Here is an 18865-nt window from a genome sequence, read left to right as displayed (position 1 = left end):
TTAAATACTGATAACCTACACCTAGAACATCAATATCAGACCGGACAGAGTCAGGCAGCTCTGTACAGTAAGCTGTTCATCCAGTAACTTGCAGCAAACTGGTAACATGAGCCACAACTTATATATATATATATATATATATATATATATATATATATACTCTGCAGAGATGCTTAGGGTTCATTAAGTCAAAAAGGCAAAATTCTTAAAGATTTAGATTTTTATGTACAAATCTAAAGAGCTTAGCAATTACAGAAATAATGCATTTTTCAATCTGTTATTTCTCAATCTGTACTATACTTAAATTGTAACTTAGAATTTAAATTCATTACTAATGTCTAGAGGTACATGATGGCCAATGACTGGGTACAATGGCCATTGCTACGACACTGGAGCCAAAGACAAGTGCAAAGGACTAGAGGTTTATGGCTGGGACAGTGGGAAGAAAGAAGGTTGTGTATAACAACTTAATGTTTTTTATTTTTTTTTTTATTTTTTTTTATTTAGGTCCACCTCTAATTTTTGTATGGAACCTGTAAAGGTCCTTTTATTCTTTATTTAACAACCAACAATGTATATATACATTCAATATTCACACATACACATGGTATATCAAATGATAAAGGTTGTCTGTTTCCAAAAGCTGTCAACACAATTGCTGTCAAAAATTTTAAAGCATGTGTATTATGGGTTTATCTGATCTAATCCTACGAAAGCTATACTGGTGCACTACTTGTGTGTTATATGGAAACCCAGATGGAATGAATGAGGTCTGTCTATAAAGTAAACTAAACAATGTGATTCTATGTTCAGGTACTTCTAGTTTATACTGGTCACTACTAAACAGAAGCCCTAGTTTCTCAGGAAAGTCAACCCTGTATACTGAAAGTCAAGTCTATCATTAAATAGGAAATTACACCAAAAAAAAATGGGGTTGTCCTTTCTCCAAGGAAATGGTATATAAAATGCCAGATAAAATGTCTGTATTGAATTAATAATATGGACATATTTGTTTTCCTAGGATCGGTGGGGCCCCAGAAGTTTGACCAACCATCATAAAGCGAATACATATTCAAGCACATACCATAATTTTCTGAAATGGAATTTTTTATTTTTAAAGATAAAAAAAAAATAAAAAAAACCTGATCTGCATCAAGTCCAATATAAATAAAATAAAAATATATGGTCTCCTAATATATATGCACACATGCCATACAGAAATTGAGTGTGAAAAATAGACATTTACAAGAACATATGAGTGGATGAAGCACTGCTTAAGGTCCACACTAATAAAGCCATTTGTGGAAGGCGTTTCTGGTTTGGTAGAACATGGCTGCAGTAGTATCTATCACTAGCTATTGTCAGACAAATCCTATTCTGATAGAACTTGATCGCCATATGGCACAAAGATTATTTCACTTAATATCATTTTAAGGAAATCTGGATGAACAGCTAGCTTCATAGCAAGATCACACAATGTCACCTGTATTTTCTATAAACACGTAGGTAATATATATATGCTCAGCACTGTCATCAAACAATGGAAAATGCATCACGCAGTGGCATATAAAACGACAACCGAGTAACTGTCTTACTTCATGACAACACAAGGCACAAATAGTGCAGCTCCTTTATAATGGAATTAATGTAACGCCTCATGATGTGATGCCGGGTAACTGCACAGGGCAGGTATGTATTGATGCCAAAACATTTCCGCTTTCTTATAAACTTTCAGCTTCACGCTACTTATTCTCAATTATAAATGTACAAATCATATGCACAAATTAACATTCAGAGTATTTGTCTCCAACAATTGAGAATTTTTATTTAAGAACAGATGTTTGGACTGGGTCCAAGCTAATGCACATTGCAAAAAGCGAGCACACAAAACAGTGGGATGACTCTCTAATAAATCTTCCCATTGTTTTCTATACTTTAGTATGATAAATACCTGGCACGACAGAAGACAATATTTTCACAGCCGTATTAGATAAGCTCAATTCATTAAATGTGCACTTTACATTTTGGTAATTTGTATGAAAGATTATTCAATTATAGTCATTTAGACTCTGTTACAATTTTACATAAATATATAATCCCTGCTGGTTAGCAGTATTCTAGAAAAGCTCCAGACTATGATGTGACTGATTCAATTTGAGTACAACACTGGGGAATATGTTGGTGAGATATAAACACTGAAAATGGATGATAATAATAATGTAAGGGTAACTGCACTTTCCCAGTGTATTCACATTCCTGCATATGGCTCCACATGGAGAACTAGGACAATGATAATTAAAAAATATGATAGCTACAAGTTTTCACTAATGTGAGGAAAGGTTCTGTACTCATTGCACAAATAATAAGCTATGGGAACAGAACAATATAGAAGTTCTGAAATTTGGAAGCTGAAGATAGAAAATATGAAAGAAAAAAAAGTTGCTGAGCCTTAAAGAGGACCTTTTATGTTCTCGGGCTCATGCGGTTTTATATACTGCTAGAAAACCAACAGTGCGTTGGATTCAGTGCACCGTCGGCTTTCCTGTTTTGTGCCCCAGGGGAAGAGATATCAGTGCCATTACCGATATCTCCTCACTGTCAGAAAGGTGTTCCTGACAGTCTAACTGAGGCGTTACTGACACTGAGTGGTCAGTAAAGCCCCCCCTTTCCCTCCTGACAGTACTTGTCTATAGACTAGTACTAGGGGGAGGGCGTTCCTCACCGCTTAGTGTCATGGCTGGGTGGTAAGGAATGCACCCTCATAGTATAGCGCTACATACAGCACTGTCAGGAGGGGTGTTCCCAGTTAGACTGTCAGGAATGCCCTTCTGACAGTGAAGAGCTATTGGTAAATGCACCGACAGCTCTTTCCCATAACGGGAAAGCCGACAGTGTGTTGAATTCAGCGCACTGGCGGCTTTCTAGCAGTATATAAGGCCGGGTTTACACAGAGTATTTTGGTTCGTAATGTGGAAAGTAGACGCCGCGGGATCTTTTGCGGGCCGTATACGCTCCCATTGTTTTCAATGGGAGCCGGTACCATATACGCGGCTCTATTTTGCGGCCGTGATTTTGTGGCGGCCGCAAAAAAGCGCCGTGTATACGGTACCGTCTCCCATTGAAAACAATGGGATCGTATACGGCTCGCAAAAGATCCTGTGGCGTCTACGTTCCACATTACGAACCAAAATACATGTGAACCCGGCCTAACACTGCATGTGCTTGAGGACACGTAAGGTCTAGAGATGAGCGAGTAGTATTCGATCGAATACCTCGCTCCCATAGGAATGTGTGTAAGCGGCCGAACACCAAGGGGTTAAGCGCATCAAATATTCACTGCGCTTAACCCTTTGGTGTTCGGACACTTAAATGCAGTCCTATGGGAGCAAGGTATTCGATCGAACACTACTCGCTCATCTTTAACACAGACATTCATTGGTCTTCAGATATATGTATTCAGTGCATTACTGGTCACATGGAGTATTTGTAGTTCAGTCCCATTCAAGTGAATAGGGCTGAGCTGTAATAACAAGCACAGTCGCTATACAATTTATTTAGTAAGCAATGAAAAAGCCACATATTCGTCCTGCTATCCTTGTTGTTAATTTTAGCACTTGATCTAATGCTGTCAAGTGGGCAATCTCTAGCTCTTAAGAAATTTTTTCCATCTCAGTATATTAGGTGCCTTGTTTCCTTTTCCCTGTATTTCCGGGTGCATGCTGTAAATGGCACAGTTTTCTCTGGATTTAAATACAGAGATAACAAAGGTACTGCTCAAGAAAGTTATCTAGCGTCCGTAGGGCTCAAAACCTGAAAAAAACGATATCCAGAGATAAGGAGAGAAGAGAATGTAAATGACAGCAGGGACTGAGTTATCATCCTGACCTGAGACCTGGTCTGTAACCTAGGCAACCAGCTGTAAACACGGAGGAGAGACATTTAGCTGTATCTAGCTAATGTTGCAAGACAGATAAAGCGATGTATTAGATAAAACACTTCAGTTAGTTTAAATGGCTCAGACTGGTCAGCCCAGGTGATTGACGCTAAGCACTAGACACTGCCCACTTGAAAGTACACTAGAATTGAAAGATGACACAAATTGTGGAAGAAAACATGTGAAGACGGATAGGCAGCCAGTTGCAGAACATGACAGGACCTCTTTAAAAGACCTTGCTAATACAAGCTCAGTGACCTATCTTTTTTATTGTCCTCTAAAATATAAAGGACTACATTATATACCTAACTTTCATAAGCATGTGCCATAATCAAAATTGTTACAACAAAATGACATGTTACTTTAGTCTAAAAAAAAAAAAAAAAAAAAAAAATTTGACATAAATCCATTATACTGCAATATAACAGCTTCTTGCTACTAAATGCAGTAAGGGCGTAAAATGCTGAAATTTGAAATGCGATCAATCAACTTAACGTTAATGGAAGTATAGACACTTACAAAATTATACTCAAATCTGTACTAAAACCATAATTATTTTAACATATTTGAGCCTAAACCGAAAGCTTGTATTCACTTTTAGGAGGGAGAGTTTGTCTGGTTCGCAATATTTAGACAGACAGTGTTACAAAATTTAGCAGACATGTGTAATGATGCAAAAAGGAAGGTTTTAATTTGTGAGGAATAAATATGGAGCAGTAATATATATGCAGCTTAGTTTCCACACCGATTCCATGGCTAATGGATAAAAATGAAAACCATTTTCCAACTGAAAAAGCCAAAATTAAAATATGACTTTCCTCTTAACATGCATGAAATACACAGTCACAGAATAATGCATGTATTTTCACGTAGAAATCATGTTTTCCTTCTAAATGAAAACCTACAATTTCACAAGGGAAATAACCAAATTAAAGACACCGAGGCTTAGAAGCATCTCAGACACTGAATACAAATACCTGCTTCGGCAACACGTCCTCCAAGGCATCACAATAACAACAATAAGCTAGGCTCCTAACACACAAAGTGGTAGCACAGAATTAGAAAAACATTGGAGCTGCTTTGGTCCAAAACGAGGGCCACAACCTGTTCACAGATTGTGTCTAGCATAATGCACCACACAAAATGCACAGGTATGGTGGTGGTATCCATTCAGCAGGGGTGCCGGGGGTCACAACACTAGTTCTGAAGAGGACTGCATGCTTTCGTGCTACATTATCTGCATCCTTAGGATGTTTTTTGTGTTCTGGTAAAATTTACTTGGTAGGGGGTGTTGCGAGAAATATTTTTTTCCAAGGGTGCCCTGAGTTTGAATAGGTTTGGAAACACTAGCTTAGAGAGTCATTAAATTGAAGAGAGATGTATTTGGAAATAAAGTAATGAAAATACAGAAAAGGCAAAGGTCCTGGTTCACTCAGGGATTGGTGGGGAAAGGTACAACTGAAATAAAGGATTGTCCACTTGACAACTGGTAAGCTGAATTTTAGGAGGGGGAAGGGGGGTGTACAACCGGGGACACAACAGGCACCAATAGAGGTGTTCCTTGCCTGGCCAGTAATCTTCTTTAAGGAAAGTATATTTGTTGCAGAAATTTCTGTGACTGCTCCATATATCTGGCAGGGTTTTAAGAAATCCGTTGACATGCTGCACAATCTCAGAAGTCAAGTGTGAACATATCCTCAAAGTCTTTCCAAACCAAAGCTTAAACAATAAACAATTTATTCTGCATCAAAAAATGGAAGTACTTATGCAAATATAGTACCTTTGCTTGTCAATGAGAATTGGAACTGGCACACAACATTGAAAAATGGTCAGTAGGTGGGTGCAGCATTTCTTTATGGATAGATCATTGAACTACTGTCTTGGATTCACACCAACTGACGCTAGGTTCAGACTAGTGCCGACTGTCTGTTGTTTGGGTCAGTAAAAGAACCGGAACAACAGAGAGGTGAACTGCTAAAACATCAATTAGACGTGGAGCCCAGCAAACCCCATTAATTATAATGGGGTCTGTCGCTTTTAACCTGAACACAGAGGAGGAATAGTCCTCCATCCAGTACTTTTTCCTCTAATATTTTTTGCCGGACTCTGCATCAGAGTCTCCAACTCAGATGTGAACCTAGTGTCTTGACTATACTTATGTCTTCATATGACAAAAGAGGTCCAGAGGCCTTTGTCTGCACCACTTGGGCAAGGCTTCTAGAACCAAGAAACAATTTAATATATATAAACTAGTGTAGTGTCTTTCTAGAGTACTTACAGCTCATAAATACAGTTAGTGAACCATTTCTAAAGTACTGGATTTCTACATGGCTTACTAATAAAATTGCTATCTATGTCATAATAAGACTGGGTTTACACAGTGCCTTTTTACTGAAGAACTTTCTGCAGTTTTTAATTCTAGAAATGCCTAGACAATCTAACTATACATTTCATCTGTATGTCAACTGCCATTGAATAGAAAACCTTTGTCTTACTGGCACAGACACCTATCATAACGGACACTAACTGATGGCTATCAGTTAGTGTCCGTTATCAGTCCATTATTTAAAAAAATAACAGACACTTGCTGTACATTTTTTTTCTAACGGAAAGAAAAGTCCTGCATGTAGAATTTTTTTGTCCGCTGGAAACAAACGGACTTGGGTGTAAATGGACACAAATGGACACAAGATAAAATGCCATTGAAATGAATGGAAATTTTTGATGGTTCAAATAATGTCCATTGCTAAAATCTTGTACGGACAATAGCCACGGACACTGCTGACGGTCACCAATGGTAGGTAATGTGAACGGCCCCTAACATATGCACCTCATAAGTGCATGCAGATCTATTGTTCATGTATTTTATAAAAATCCACAATGAGGGTAAAAAGTTAAGTGAAGTTTAGACTGTAATAACCAGTAAATCCCCCATAAACTGTACATACATATTAGATTTTCATTTCGCACATTTTTTTTTAAACAACTAAACTGATACGTTTTATTGGACTGTTTAGTTATTAGTGTTGAAAGAGGGATCATCATCAATCATATAGCCATCATCCAAAGTCTATGCTGACCTTAGATTTACATAAGAGGAGGAGCAATTTCCAGCCATGCGTTACAGGTCAGATGTATTTTTGGGATGTCTTGCATTTTTAGCCATTGCCAAGGCGGATTCTAAGATTGGACCACAATGGAGACTGCTGTGGTCCGATCTTAGACTCCGCCTCCTCAGACGAGCCTCCGGCAGAACCAGTGTTGATTGGCCGAATGCTGTACATTGTATAGGATTCGGCCAATCAACGCTGCTCAATGCATTCCTATGAGAAAAGGTCAGCTCCCGTTAAACCACAAGCTGCCAGCTCTCCCGACTAGCAAGAACGAGCCTGCTGCAGAACCAGCGTTGATCTGCCGAATACTATACAGTGTATAGCATTCGGTCAATCAATGCTGGTTCTGCAGGATGAGTAAGGGCTGGTTCACATTAGCGCTTGCCTCCCGTCCGGAAGGAGTCCGCAGGAGGACACCCCCCCCGAACGGAATATCAGCGCAACTGTAAGCGCTGGACAGTTAAAGCGCACAGACCCCATAGACTATAATGAGGTCCGTGCGCTTTAACTGCACTTCGCTCCTCCTAAACACTCTCCTCCTGCTACTCGTGGACTTGGTGACTCTCCTTTAGTCGAATAGTAGTTTCCCCTGAAACAAGCATTTTTTCCCATACACTATAATGGGATTCGATATTCGATCGAGTAGTCAAATATTGAGGCTCTACGCGAAACGAATATCAAATCTTGAATATTTCACTACTCGCTCATCTCTAGTCGTAACCATTGGCAACCGATCAAGACAATAGACTGTCACCACTAAGATAGAGAAAATCTTTACAACTTTGCAGAATTTTTAATTACTTATATTTGCAAAAATGTTCAACTTTTAATTATCTACAAATATAGATATGATTATGTACATGGGAATACCCCTTTAAATTAAAACAAATACTTTTTGCCTGATACTGTGAACGCATAGTTGGGGGCCCAGATTTACTAATAGTTAGACAGTGTAAAACTGAACAGACATGCGGAAAATACTTCTGATTTATCACAGTGACTGATACTGGATGTTAAATTGGCATGTCTTTAAGACTGTCTAGACTTTGTTCATGCCACCTTTTAGTTAGCCAATATTTTACGTCCCAATTTTAGCTCTTTTTTTTGGCACATTTAAGGTGTGCCCCTTTTATCTAATAATCCACACACATCTAGCAAATTGAAAATTTTACCCTAAGCGTGTAGCCACAATTGTTAATCTGGACCATTGTGCCTAATAAATAAATGAATGGTACAACTATGTAAGTTATTAATTTAATTAGTTTATGTTTATGTATAATTGTTACTAACAGAACAATCAGATCACATTTTATTAGTAATCAATGCAGAAATCCAGTTAATACCAAAGAGTTCAATTCATTTTTCTTGTATGTATGTATTTTTCCTGGCAGTGGGGATTGGACCTGGCATACAGCACTGAGAAATGGCCACTGGGCAGCTGTGCACACTATGTTATAGATGGCGACAAAATCAACTTTTCTAAAACTCAAATGCAACAAGCAGTCCATGCACAAAAGTAACAATGTTGTCTTTCCTGAAAGAGTTAAAGCAGATTCTGCTAAATATGTAATTTTACATTAACATGCTTATATGGCTAAACTGGCAAGAGAGATAAGGAAATATACTCAATCTTTAATCAGGCTCGAGATACAAGTGGCACTAAGTAGGGCATGAAGCCCCATGCTAATTGCAACCTCTCAGATGAAAACACATTCAACACTACAAACCAGCAGCAAACTAAAAATATAGAAAAGCAAGAAAAACTAGAGCAGATTTTTTCCTGGCTTCACAAGAACTGAAAAGAGTTAAACTGATACACAAATAAACTCATGTTTTATCTAGGGAACGCATCGTGCAGGTCTGACAAGTTCAAGAACAAGGTAAAGGTGGATTATTCAGCGCTTACCTGTTTTTCAGCATGACCATAATCGGATCCTTGGTTTGGCAAAAAATATGAAATGTGGCCATTGTTTTTTGCTAGCTCCCTCAAGGCCATTGCTGTCCGCACCGTGGAATTTCTGGCATGAACAAAAACCATTACCTTCGAAAGAAAAAACAACGGAAATATTAAGTAAAATGAGAACAATGTGTACAGCCTAGTCATTTACTGAGCAATACACTGTGCGATCTGCATGACAAATGTACATTTTGTATTTTACACAATACAGGTAGATTGTTTAAACGTTAATAATAAGAGAATACAAAAATTCAGAAGTGTGGCCAAGTGCGACTGACTGTGTAAAAAGCATACCAAGAACTGGAAGATAAAAATACATCCTTATGGAAAAAAAACACATTTCTGCTGGTCCTTTTGGTGTTTTACTGCTACATTATTCTACAAGTATCTGACTCAAATAAAATGTTCTATACCATTTAGTTCCATGCTGTAGAGAAAGAGTTAAACAAGGGCTTGAGCATGTAGATGTACATATTCATTTACACATTGTGGAGTCATTGCTCTAGCTTTTTGTGCCTATTTTATTTTAATGTAATATATGTCAGGGAAAATGACATTTTACCATTTAATTATGAGATGCATATACACTCACCGGCCACTTTATTAGGTACACCTGTCCAACTGCTCGTTAACACTTAATTTCTAATCAGCCAATCACATGGCGGCAACTCAGTGCATTTAGGCATGTAGACATGGTCAAGACAATCTCCTGCAGTTCAAACCGAGCATCAGTATGGGGAAGAAAGGTGATTTGAGTGCCTTTGAACGTGGCATGGTTGTTGGTGCCAGAAGGGCTGGTCTGAGTATTTCAGAAACTGCTGATCTACTGGGATTTTCACGCACAACCATCTCTAGGGTTTACAGAGAATGGTCCGAAAAAGAAAAAACATCCAGTGAGCGGCAGTTCTGTGGGCGGAAATGCGTTGTTGATGCCAGAGGTCAGAGGAGAATGGCCAGACTGGTTCGAGCTGATAGAAAGGCAACAGTGACTCAAATAGCCACCCGTTACAACCAAGGTAGCCAGAAGAGCATCTCTGAACTCACAGTACGTCGAACTTTGAGGCAGATGGGCTACAGCAGCAGAAGACCACACCGGGTGCCACTCCTTTCAGCTAAGAACAGGAAACTGAGGCTACAATTTGCACAAGCTCATCGAAATTGGACAATTGAAGATTGGAAAAACGTTGCCTGGTCTGATGAGTCTCGATTTCTGCTGCGACATTCGGATGGTAGGGTCAGAATTTGGCGTCAACAACATGAAAGCATGGATCCATCCTGCCTTGTATCAACGGTTCAGGCTGGTGGTGGTGGTGTCATGGTGTGGGGAATATTTTCTTGGCACTCTTTGGGCCCCTTGGTACCAATTGAGCATCGTTGCAACGCCAAAGCCTACCTGAGTATTGTTGCTGACCATGTCCATCCCTTTATGACCACAATGTACCCAACATCTGATGGCTACTTTCAGCAGGATAATGCGCCATGTCATAAAGCTGGAATCATCTCAGACTGGTTTCTTGAACATGACAATGAGTTCACTGTACTCCAATGGCCTCCACAGTCACCAGATCTCAATCCAATAGAGCATCTTTGGGATGTGGTGGAACAGGAGATTCGCATCATGGATGTGCAGCCGACAAATCTGTGGCAACTGTGTGATGCCATCATGTAAGTATGGACCAAAATCTCTGAGGAATGCTTCCAGCACCTTGTTGAATCTATGCCACGAAGAATTGAGGCAGTTCTGAAGGCAAAAGGGGGTCCAACCCGTTACTAGCATGGTGTACCTAATAAAGTGACCGGTGAGTGTATATTGTATAATATATATATATATATATATATATATATATATATATATATATATATACACACACACACACACACAAACACACACACACACAAAGAGAACAAAATAAAAAACAAGAGTAACTGCTCTATAGTACATTGAGAGGGTGAAAGACAAGACAAAAAAAAAAAAAGAAAACAGAATATCTGACTGTTATATTCTACAATTTCATTGATGGAATTTGTGCAAGATTTTTGATACCCTTTTAATAAAATTAGGCACATGTGAATCTATCTCATATATATAGCTTCCACATACATAGCAACAAATGCCACTTTTAGGAAAAGGTCCTCATAAGGTCACAGGCTGTGTTTATGACCAAATGACCAGTAATCCTGGGTAACTGTCGTCATCCTAATTAATAAGGCTGAGTGCCAGCAATAAAGAAGTGACACCACTCACAATGTTGGTATTAGTACCCTCTCTCAGCCGAGAGGATGTGCACTGACGCAGTTTATTTAAAGGGGCTCTATCAGCAAAATCATGCTGATAGAGCCCCACATATGCGTGACTAGCCTTTAAAAAGGCTATTCAGGCACCGTAAAAGTTATATTAAACTACCCCCCTGTTTTAAAATAAAACCCTAAAAAAGAATGTGATCTACTTACGCATCGTGCACGCTGGGCGGGCATTCAGGGTGCGCCGTCTTCTTCATCCACGCCTTCTCTTCCTCCGATGTCTTCGGGTCCCGTCCTCCTCCGGCGCTCGCGAACTGACATTGATAAAAAAAAAAAAAATGACCTGGGCGCATGCGCAGTAGCCGTAGTAGAAGCTGCATGCTACTGCGCATGCGCCCAGGTCATTTTTTTTTATCAATCTCAGTTCGCGAGCGCCGGAGGAGGACGGGACCCGAAGACAACGAAGGAAGAGGAGGTGTGGATGAAGAAGACGGCGCACCCTGAATGCCCTCCCAGCGTGCACGATGCGTAAGTAGATCACATTCTTTTTTAGGGTTTTATTTTAAAACGGGGGGGGGGGGGGGGGGTAGTTTAATATAACTTTTACGGTGCCTGAATAGACTTTTTAAAGGCTATTCACGCATATGTGGGGCTCGATCAGCATGATTTTGCTGATAGAGCCCCTTTAAGGCAACGTGAGGTTAAATAGCAGCAGACAAAGGAAAAGAGATAAGAACAGAGCAAGTCCTGTGTTCATTCCTGATTGGTGTAGTACATCTCAATCACACAAAGAGAAGAAGTTTAAGCAGTTCCATATATCTTTTGGCAGCGTGTCAAGCATGTGTTACTTGCATACAATGGGGTATTATCCTGGGTGCAGGCATCATCTTGTATTTCAGTTTTAAACACAAACAACTATATTTAGCGTTTAACTTTTAAGGATAACAACGTTTTTCATACATTACATAATTATAACCTTCACAGTCCCATGTGACGTGGCAAAGCATCGCGGTTCTACCCACAGTGCTTAACACAGAAAGTTTGCAAAGGTTTTCTCTGCGAACTTTCTGCTTCAATTATATCTATAGGGAAACCACTGGCGTTTCCATAGACATAATAGACATGCTGCAATTTCCAAAACCGCATCATTTTGGAAACCGCTGCGTGTTCGCACTGTGTATTTTCTCGCTAGCATCCTTTCCACTTTGCTATGACTGTAAAACGCATCATTTTTTCCCGTGGCGTTTATGCCACAAGGGGCCCTGGTCTAAATAGCACAAATGCTGCAATTTGGCCGCAGAATTTTATATCAACTGCAAAGAGGATAGGATTAGCCAAAATTTCAAAAAATAATCAGCAGTGTAAATGCTAAGATTTCAGAAATGTGTTATTGCAAGCTGCAACATTTCAATTATACCTAAGAAAATTTCCGTATAATGGAAGCAGAAAGTCTGCAAAGGAAAACTGCAGATTTTCTGTGAAAAGCGCTGTGGCAAAACCTGGATGCATTTCTGCTTTTGGCTGCAGCTTGCTACATGGGGCTTTAGAAGAAACAAAATTCAGGTTTTCCCAGCACGAAGCACTCCGCAATGGTTGTTTTTAGTATAAAACTTAACTTTTATTCTGTATCATCATACAGGCTGGTAAAAAGTGAGCTGCCGCCGTGATGTATGGATGGAAGAGGGTCCGTGCCCTTACACCTACGCGTTTCGGAGGATAACCTCCTTATTCATGGCATGAAAACACACTAGACAAGTACCCTTAAATAAAATAAAACCATAAAAGAAGACTCAGCCCCTTCCGTTCTCTTAATCACGGAAGCAGCAATCACTATAATTATATGCAAGCAGCTGATAAATAAACACAAAAGATTGTGAGAAACATGATGGAATATAAACATTCATTCTCAGTATATAATGAGAAAAATGGGTTTACAGACAAGATGACATCCTAAAGAATAAAATAAAACCACATATATGCATATACATATATCTCAGTGCATGGAGATTGAGTAGCTCAATAGAAAAAAGGAGTACTGAAGACTTGTAATACTATTCAGAATCATTATACATAGAACGAAGCTATATTTTCATATGTTCCATATACCTGAGTTTATGTGTATATACAGGAGTGAGCATGCGTGGCTAAGGTTGGTAGATTCCCTTAAGAAAGATGGCGATTTGCACCTCATACGCATGCTCCCCAGAGTATTAGTAACAGCGCATGCTCCAAGAGCTAATCACTAGCTCTAACCATACTGATCCCTGTATGTATGTTCTTACCGGGTATCCGTAACCACGCATGCTCACTACATGGAATGTCACAATAATCACAACTCAGGGAATTGAATCTGTGTCTTCTTTTATGGTTTTATTTTATTTAAGGGTACTTGTCTAGTGTGTTTTCATGCCATGAATAAGGAGGTTATCCTCCGAAACGCGTAGGTGTAAGGGTACGGACCCTCTTCCATCCATACATCACGGCGGCAGCTCACTTTTTACCAGCCTGTATGATGATACAGAATAAAAGTTAAGTTTTATACTAAAAACAACCATTGCGGAGTGCTTCGTACTGGGAAAACCTGAATTTTGTTTCTTCTTTACGGATTTTGATCTTCCAGCGGGGGAGGACATCCCGTGCACTTATTCATCGCTCCAGCGATTCCACTCACCGGGGCATGTAAGTGTGCTTTTTCTAATATTTTTTCAAATACTGGGTAGTTGGGCTGTTTTTGTATATATTTGCCAGTCTCTACATGGGGCTTTAGCCTTAGAGGATGACACTTCCAGATCGCCATGCTTCTGCTTAGATTCTGTAGTGCCTTATAGATGAGCAAAAGAGTGGGAATTCATATTAACTAGTACATCAGTCTACAACATTTCACAAGGAGCTTGGCTGCCATTTCCAATTTTTCCAAGTACATTAAATAACATGAGTTCTGTGTTAGTGCCCTAAAGATATGCCACATAGACATACTGTAAGCTTAAAGGCTTGAAAAAATGAACGCTTTCTTTTGCCTGCCATTCTATTAATGAACAAGCATCAAGGGAGCTTCAAATCCATCACTCCCTGCTAAAAAAGGGAAATTTAGGACTTCATCCTTTTCTACTGTATGCTGCAACCCTGCTTGAAAATCCACATGAAAATTGATGAAAGAAGCCCACTTGTGTATGTATCACTACTGAGTTATGTTGTTCATGTATATATCCTTATTGAATGCATTGTTTATGCATGTGACATCAGTATATTACACACAATACGAGGAGGGGTAAAAATGTTTCTTTCTGTCATTAAGATTAGATACACGGCCAATGAAATGTATTGCTTTGCAACACCTTGGGCCTTCAAGCATAGTCATCTGCCACGTATACCTCTTTCCAAGGCGCAGAATAAAACAGATATGTTCCAGCTTTTCAAGATGAGGGGGAAACAGGGTACTCTGGCAGGAAAGTCACCTTACAAGAGACTGGAAGTACCTTGGAGCAAGTGAGCTGGGGTGCCCAGTCCACAAAAAGAGATCCTCCAAGCTCCACAGAATCCAAAGAACTTTAGGTTATTAGGTTTATTATGTTTTTCTCCTTTTATTTTAAAACTGTTTGCTTGTCTCATCATCTCTTGTCCATGTATATATGTACACACACAAACTGAACCCTTTGGGTATTAAACCGTTAAATGTAATGGTACTTTGTGTTTGCTCTATGAACCCATTACCTATTTGAAATTCACATTCACATCTAACTTCTGGGAGCAGTAGTGCAGGTCTGGGATTCCTATTGATCCTGATTCTGACTATGATAAGAAGTAGTGGCGTGTATTTGGGGTGCATGGACTGTGTTTTGGGTTGCGATTTATGCTCAATTTGCAGCCTGATGAAGCCCTGACAGCCATATCCATGTCACGTGCTAGGACGGTTCTTACATTACATAAAACATATTTTTAGGTGGAATTGTTCAGGGTGTGACGATCCTCAAGTTGCCTTTTACAGTCAGTTGTTAAAAGCTGAACATTTGCAGCTAGATTTCTTCCTTTTCTCCCATTTAGGTGATGTGCATGCAGTGGAGGAAATTTATTAACACTGGGGTTCTATATGCCAATCTTAACCCCCTTCTCTTTGCAGGCTGTGAGGATAAGAGACTTCTAGCTATGTATTTTACAATTATGTATTTGGCGTTGGCAAGTTATTACCTGGCCAGACTTGTCATAAACAGGATGCTGTGGGTGCCTGATAACAAAACCTGTTTAAATGTGGGGATTTGGTTTGTCTGCTCTGCAATCACAGCCTTTTCTTGTGTCATGCCCAGCACCATTCCTGTGCTAACCTCATTATCCCAGCATGGGGGCATCCTAGAGTCGGATACTGAAAGAGTTCTGAACACACATCACCCAGACCAGTTGTCTCTGGGTCAGACTTAAAAGGAGATCTGGTTTTCTGATAATATTTGCCTAGGAGTACATGCCACAGTTGCACTGGTAGATTCCTCAGGTAAACAACACCACTGCTTAAAACACGTGTCATGTGATATGTTGAAAGGTTTTCTTTATTTAGACCAATAGGTGACATTTAATTATGTGGACAATACATAGGTTATAGTCTGAGGGTTGAATAGTGAATTTAAAAATATGGCATAAAGAAAAGGATATGATAAAATAACAAAATAAGTATAACCCAGGTAGAAAAATCGCCACCACTTGGGCACTGCTGGACATTCTGACTAGCTGATGTGTACACAATCAATGACAGTCAACTTCAGGGCAGCAAAAGAATTTCTCTGTAGATGTCATTGTAGCAGGGTGAGGCTTGCTGTTTATTAGTCAATGGGTACTTTGATTCAGTAAAATGTAGCTAGAAGTATCATAACATGTGTCTGGAAGAGTCACGCAACTAGAACCAAATATGATCTCTCCATTACCCCATCTCAATGCAGAATTACTCAGCAGTAGTTGAGATCCAAGTAGATCGAAACAGCTGTCCTCGATTGAGAGACTATACCTGGTAATAATCCCAGCGTCATTGCAAAACAAAGGCCTCTTGGAAGGTCGGCCATGATGCTAAAGGGAGCAGCCATTATTGGGTTATTTCACTGGAATCCTGTCATAAGACAGGCTTGCACATTCCAGTGAGCGCCCTCTATTGGTTTGCAACACTGAGGCAGCAACTGTCTTCCTAATTACATCATAGAAGGCAGATTTGCATATTCTTCCCATAGTTCCTTGCAAAGTGGAGTGCTAAAGGCTTAACAAGTCTCCACAAACCTATATGGTGGTCTCTCCCTAAGGAGTGATAATATCCCCTTAACTCAGCAGTAGTTGTACGCACTGCAAAATAAGCACTCAAAGAGGAGCCACAAACGTTGTGTCTTATGAGGCATAGTATCAAACTGCTGATACTGGGCGAACATCTCCAATATGGGGAAGCATAAACAAACAATTGATGAATTTTAACTATAAGTATGTAAATGGAGCATCCAAAATACACAGAGGGTACAAACAGAAGTTATTGCATACTGGGAAAATGAAGCCATAACAGATTCCGGATAGTGTAGGAAGAAAACAAAGCCCTTCAAAGTAAGGCGTAAAGTGAGGTTTGTTCTAATGATGTAAACAATGGTTTAATTTGCACTGCAGTTTGGTTTAATGAGGTGGAGAAAAAAGCTTTAGCTTTGTGCATCTACTTTTTAGACGGTTTTGGATTCTTAGGCCGTATGCTCAGTGAGTAAAATTATGCATCATTATTCTCTTAGATCTCTAGAAAATGCTCTACTTGAAGTCAATGGAAATAAAAGGAAAGGAACACACAGAAAGAATGATTATGTACAAGTCATTATATTGCAATAAAATCATTGTTTGGAGTTAAGGATGTTTAAAACATCACTTTGTTTTCTACTTTTACTCCTCTCTTATACTCACGGTATAATTCGGTTTTAGGATTATACTTGGAATTGCATAAACTACAAAAACTAGAGCTTTTCAGTTTGTTTTATAGCACTTTCTTTCTACTCAATTACTGGAGATAGGGTACTAAGACTGAGAAAACACTTGTGTTATGACCTATGTGCTTATTGTGTTTAGCTAAAACTATCACCAGCAATTTAGTGGATTCCTACACCAACCAATCATAAAGGTGTCCATGCATGTTAAATTAGTATCAGTTGTACATGGTCATTTCAGTGTGTATGGTCAGGAAAGAAAGGATCAGGCAAGTTGGATTTCAATATGCCCAATCCTATGTTCTCGTCAGAGATGCATTTTGCTATGTATATACCGTGTTGTGCAAAATGTATGTGTTGTGAGAAGGTGAAAGGCAAAGTGCTGGAGTCCCGCTATATCAGCCCCAGATTCCTGACTTATGTGTGGTCCAGTGCTGGCCTGGAATACGTTTCAGCCCAAGGTGTGGATCCTTAAGCTCATTACTGACACATAAAAAGCTGCAAAGCCTGCACTTCAGGGCAGATCCAGGAGGTGAAGAGGTGCCTGGGTCTGTCCTGTAACCCCGAGTCCGGTGAGACCAATTTGTGCTTGAATTTTTTGTGTGGCTGGTAGTAAGCCACACGTATAATTAGGGTATTACTTCTGTTTAGTTAGTCGCTCGGACAAGCAGGAATTTGTTTTGTTATTGCTGAAGTTAAGACTGTATTTTGTTTTGCTCATTTGTGCCTGAAGTCAAGGTTTAGTTATTTTCCTGTTTTTTTTTTCTAAACAAACCTGTGTCTCTGTCTTGACTGTTCGGGTCCACATCACTGCTTCTACCAAGCTACCTTCTGCACAGTGTGTAAAAACAAAGTAAAGATAAAGCCCCACATAGTGGGCCACAGCGAAAAAAGTGCAATGGGAAAAACCGCGTTGGAAATGCATTGTGGTTTTTCCAGCAGCGTGGATGGGATTCGCTAGACTGTAGTGACTGCAAAGCACTGTTGTTTTTGCCACAGCGTTTGTGCCACGTGGGGCCCCTGCCTAAGAATGTTTCTAACAAAGGAGTTGACCGATTGGCTACAAAATTATTTTGCAGCAGTACAACAATCCCAAACATGCAGCCAATCTCATTAAGAACGTCAGCATTGAGAAGAACCAGAGTACTGGAAGTGATGATATGGGCCCCACAGAGTCTACATCTAAACATCATCAAGTGTGTCTGGGATTACAGGAAGAGACAGGAGGATCTGAGCAAATCTGAAGGTCTCTGTGGTGTTTGAGATAATCTCCTTGCCAAGATTTGTCAAAAACTGTGTGCAAGTGATTTCAATTTCTCTTTTGTTTATTGACTTTGCATTTTGTTAAATCCCTTAATGAATTGCGTCATACTATTATCTTTTGCTTAGCATACATATTAACGCTAATCATTAGTACTAGGCTCAGACTCCAGCAGCTTAACTCCTCATATGTCCCCCAAAATAAGATTGTGGGGTCTAAGATCAATTAATTCCCAAACTGCCATACATGACACACACCATCTTCTATGTTGTCAAAGTGTGTGTAAAGACTTAGCTATTACCAGATGTATAGTGAAACCATCTTAGGATATCCTTGGGCAAGGATCATGGCGTTATTCATGATTTTGCAGGTGTCCACCTACAGATTGACACTCTATGACGGTATCTTTGATTTATAGTTATGGTGTGAGTC

General features: G+C 39.6%; 1 protein-coding gene across 1 annotated transcript in view; it reads right to left on the bottom strand.

Annotated features, from left to right (window-relative positions):
- ASCC3 (activating signal cointegrator 1 complex subunit 3) overlaps positions 1-18865 on the bottom strand; it is a 454027-nt gene that overhangs the window by 221529 nt on the left and 213633 nt on the right. Inside the window, exon 14 of the mRNA XM_075268175.1 lies at positions 8954-9088. Coding sequence (XP_075124276.1) covers positions 8954-9088 — 135 coding nt within the window. The remainder of the gene's footprint in view (positions 1-8953; positions 9089-18865) is intronic.

The sequence above is a fragment of the Leptodactylus fuscus genome, chromosome 3 (genome assembly GCF_031893055.1).
Source record: "Leptodactylus fuscus isolate aLepFus1 chromosome 3, aLepFus1.hap2, whole genome shotgun sequence".
Taxonomy (NCBI): Eukaryota; Metazoa; Chordata; class Amphibia; order Anura; family Leptodactylidae; genus Leptodactylus; species Leptodactylus fuscus.
Note: the sequence above shows the minus strand (reverse complement) of the source record. Positions and strands in the feature narration are given on the sequence as shown.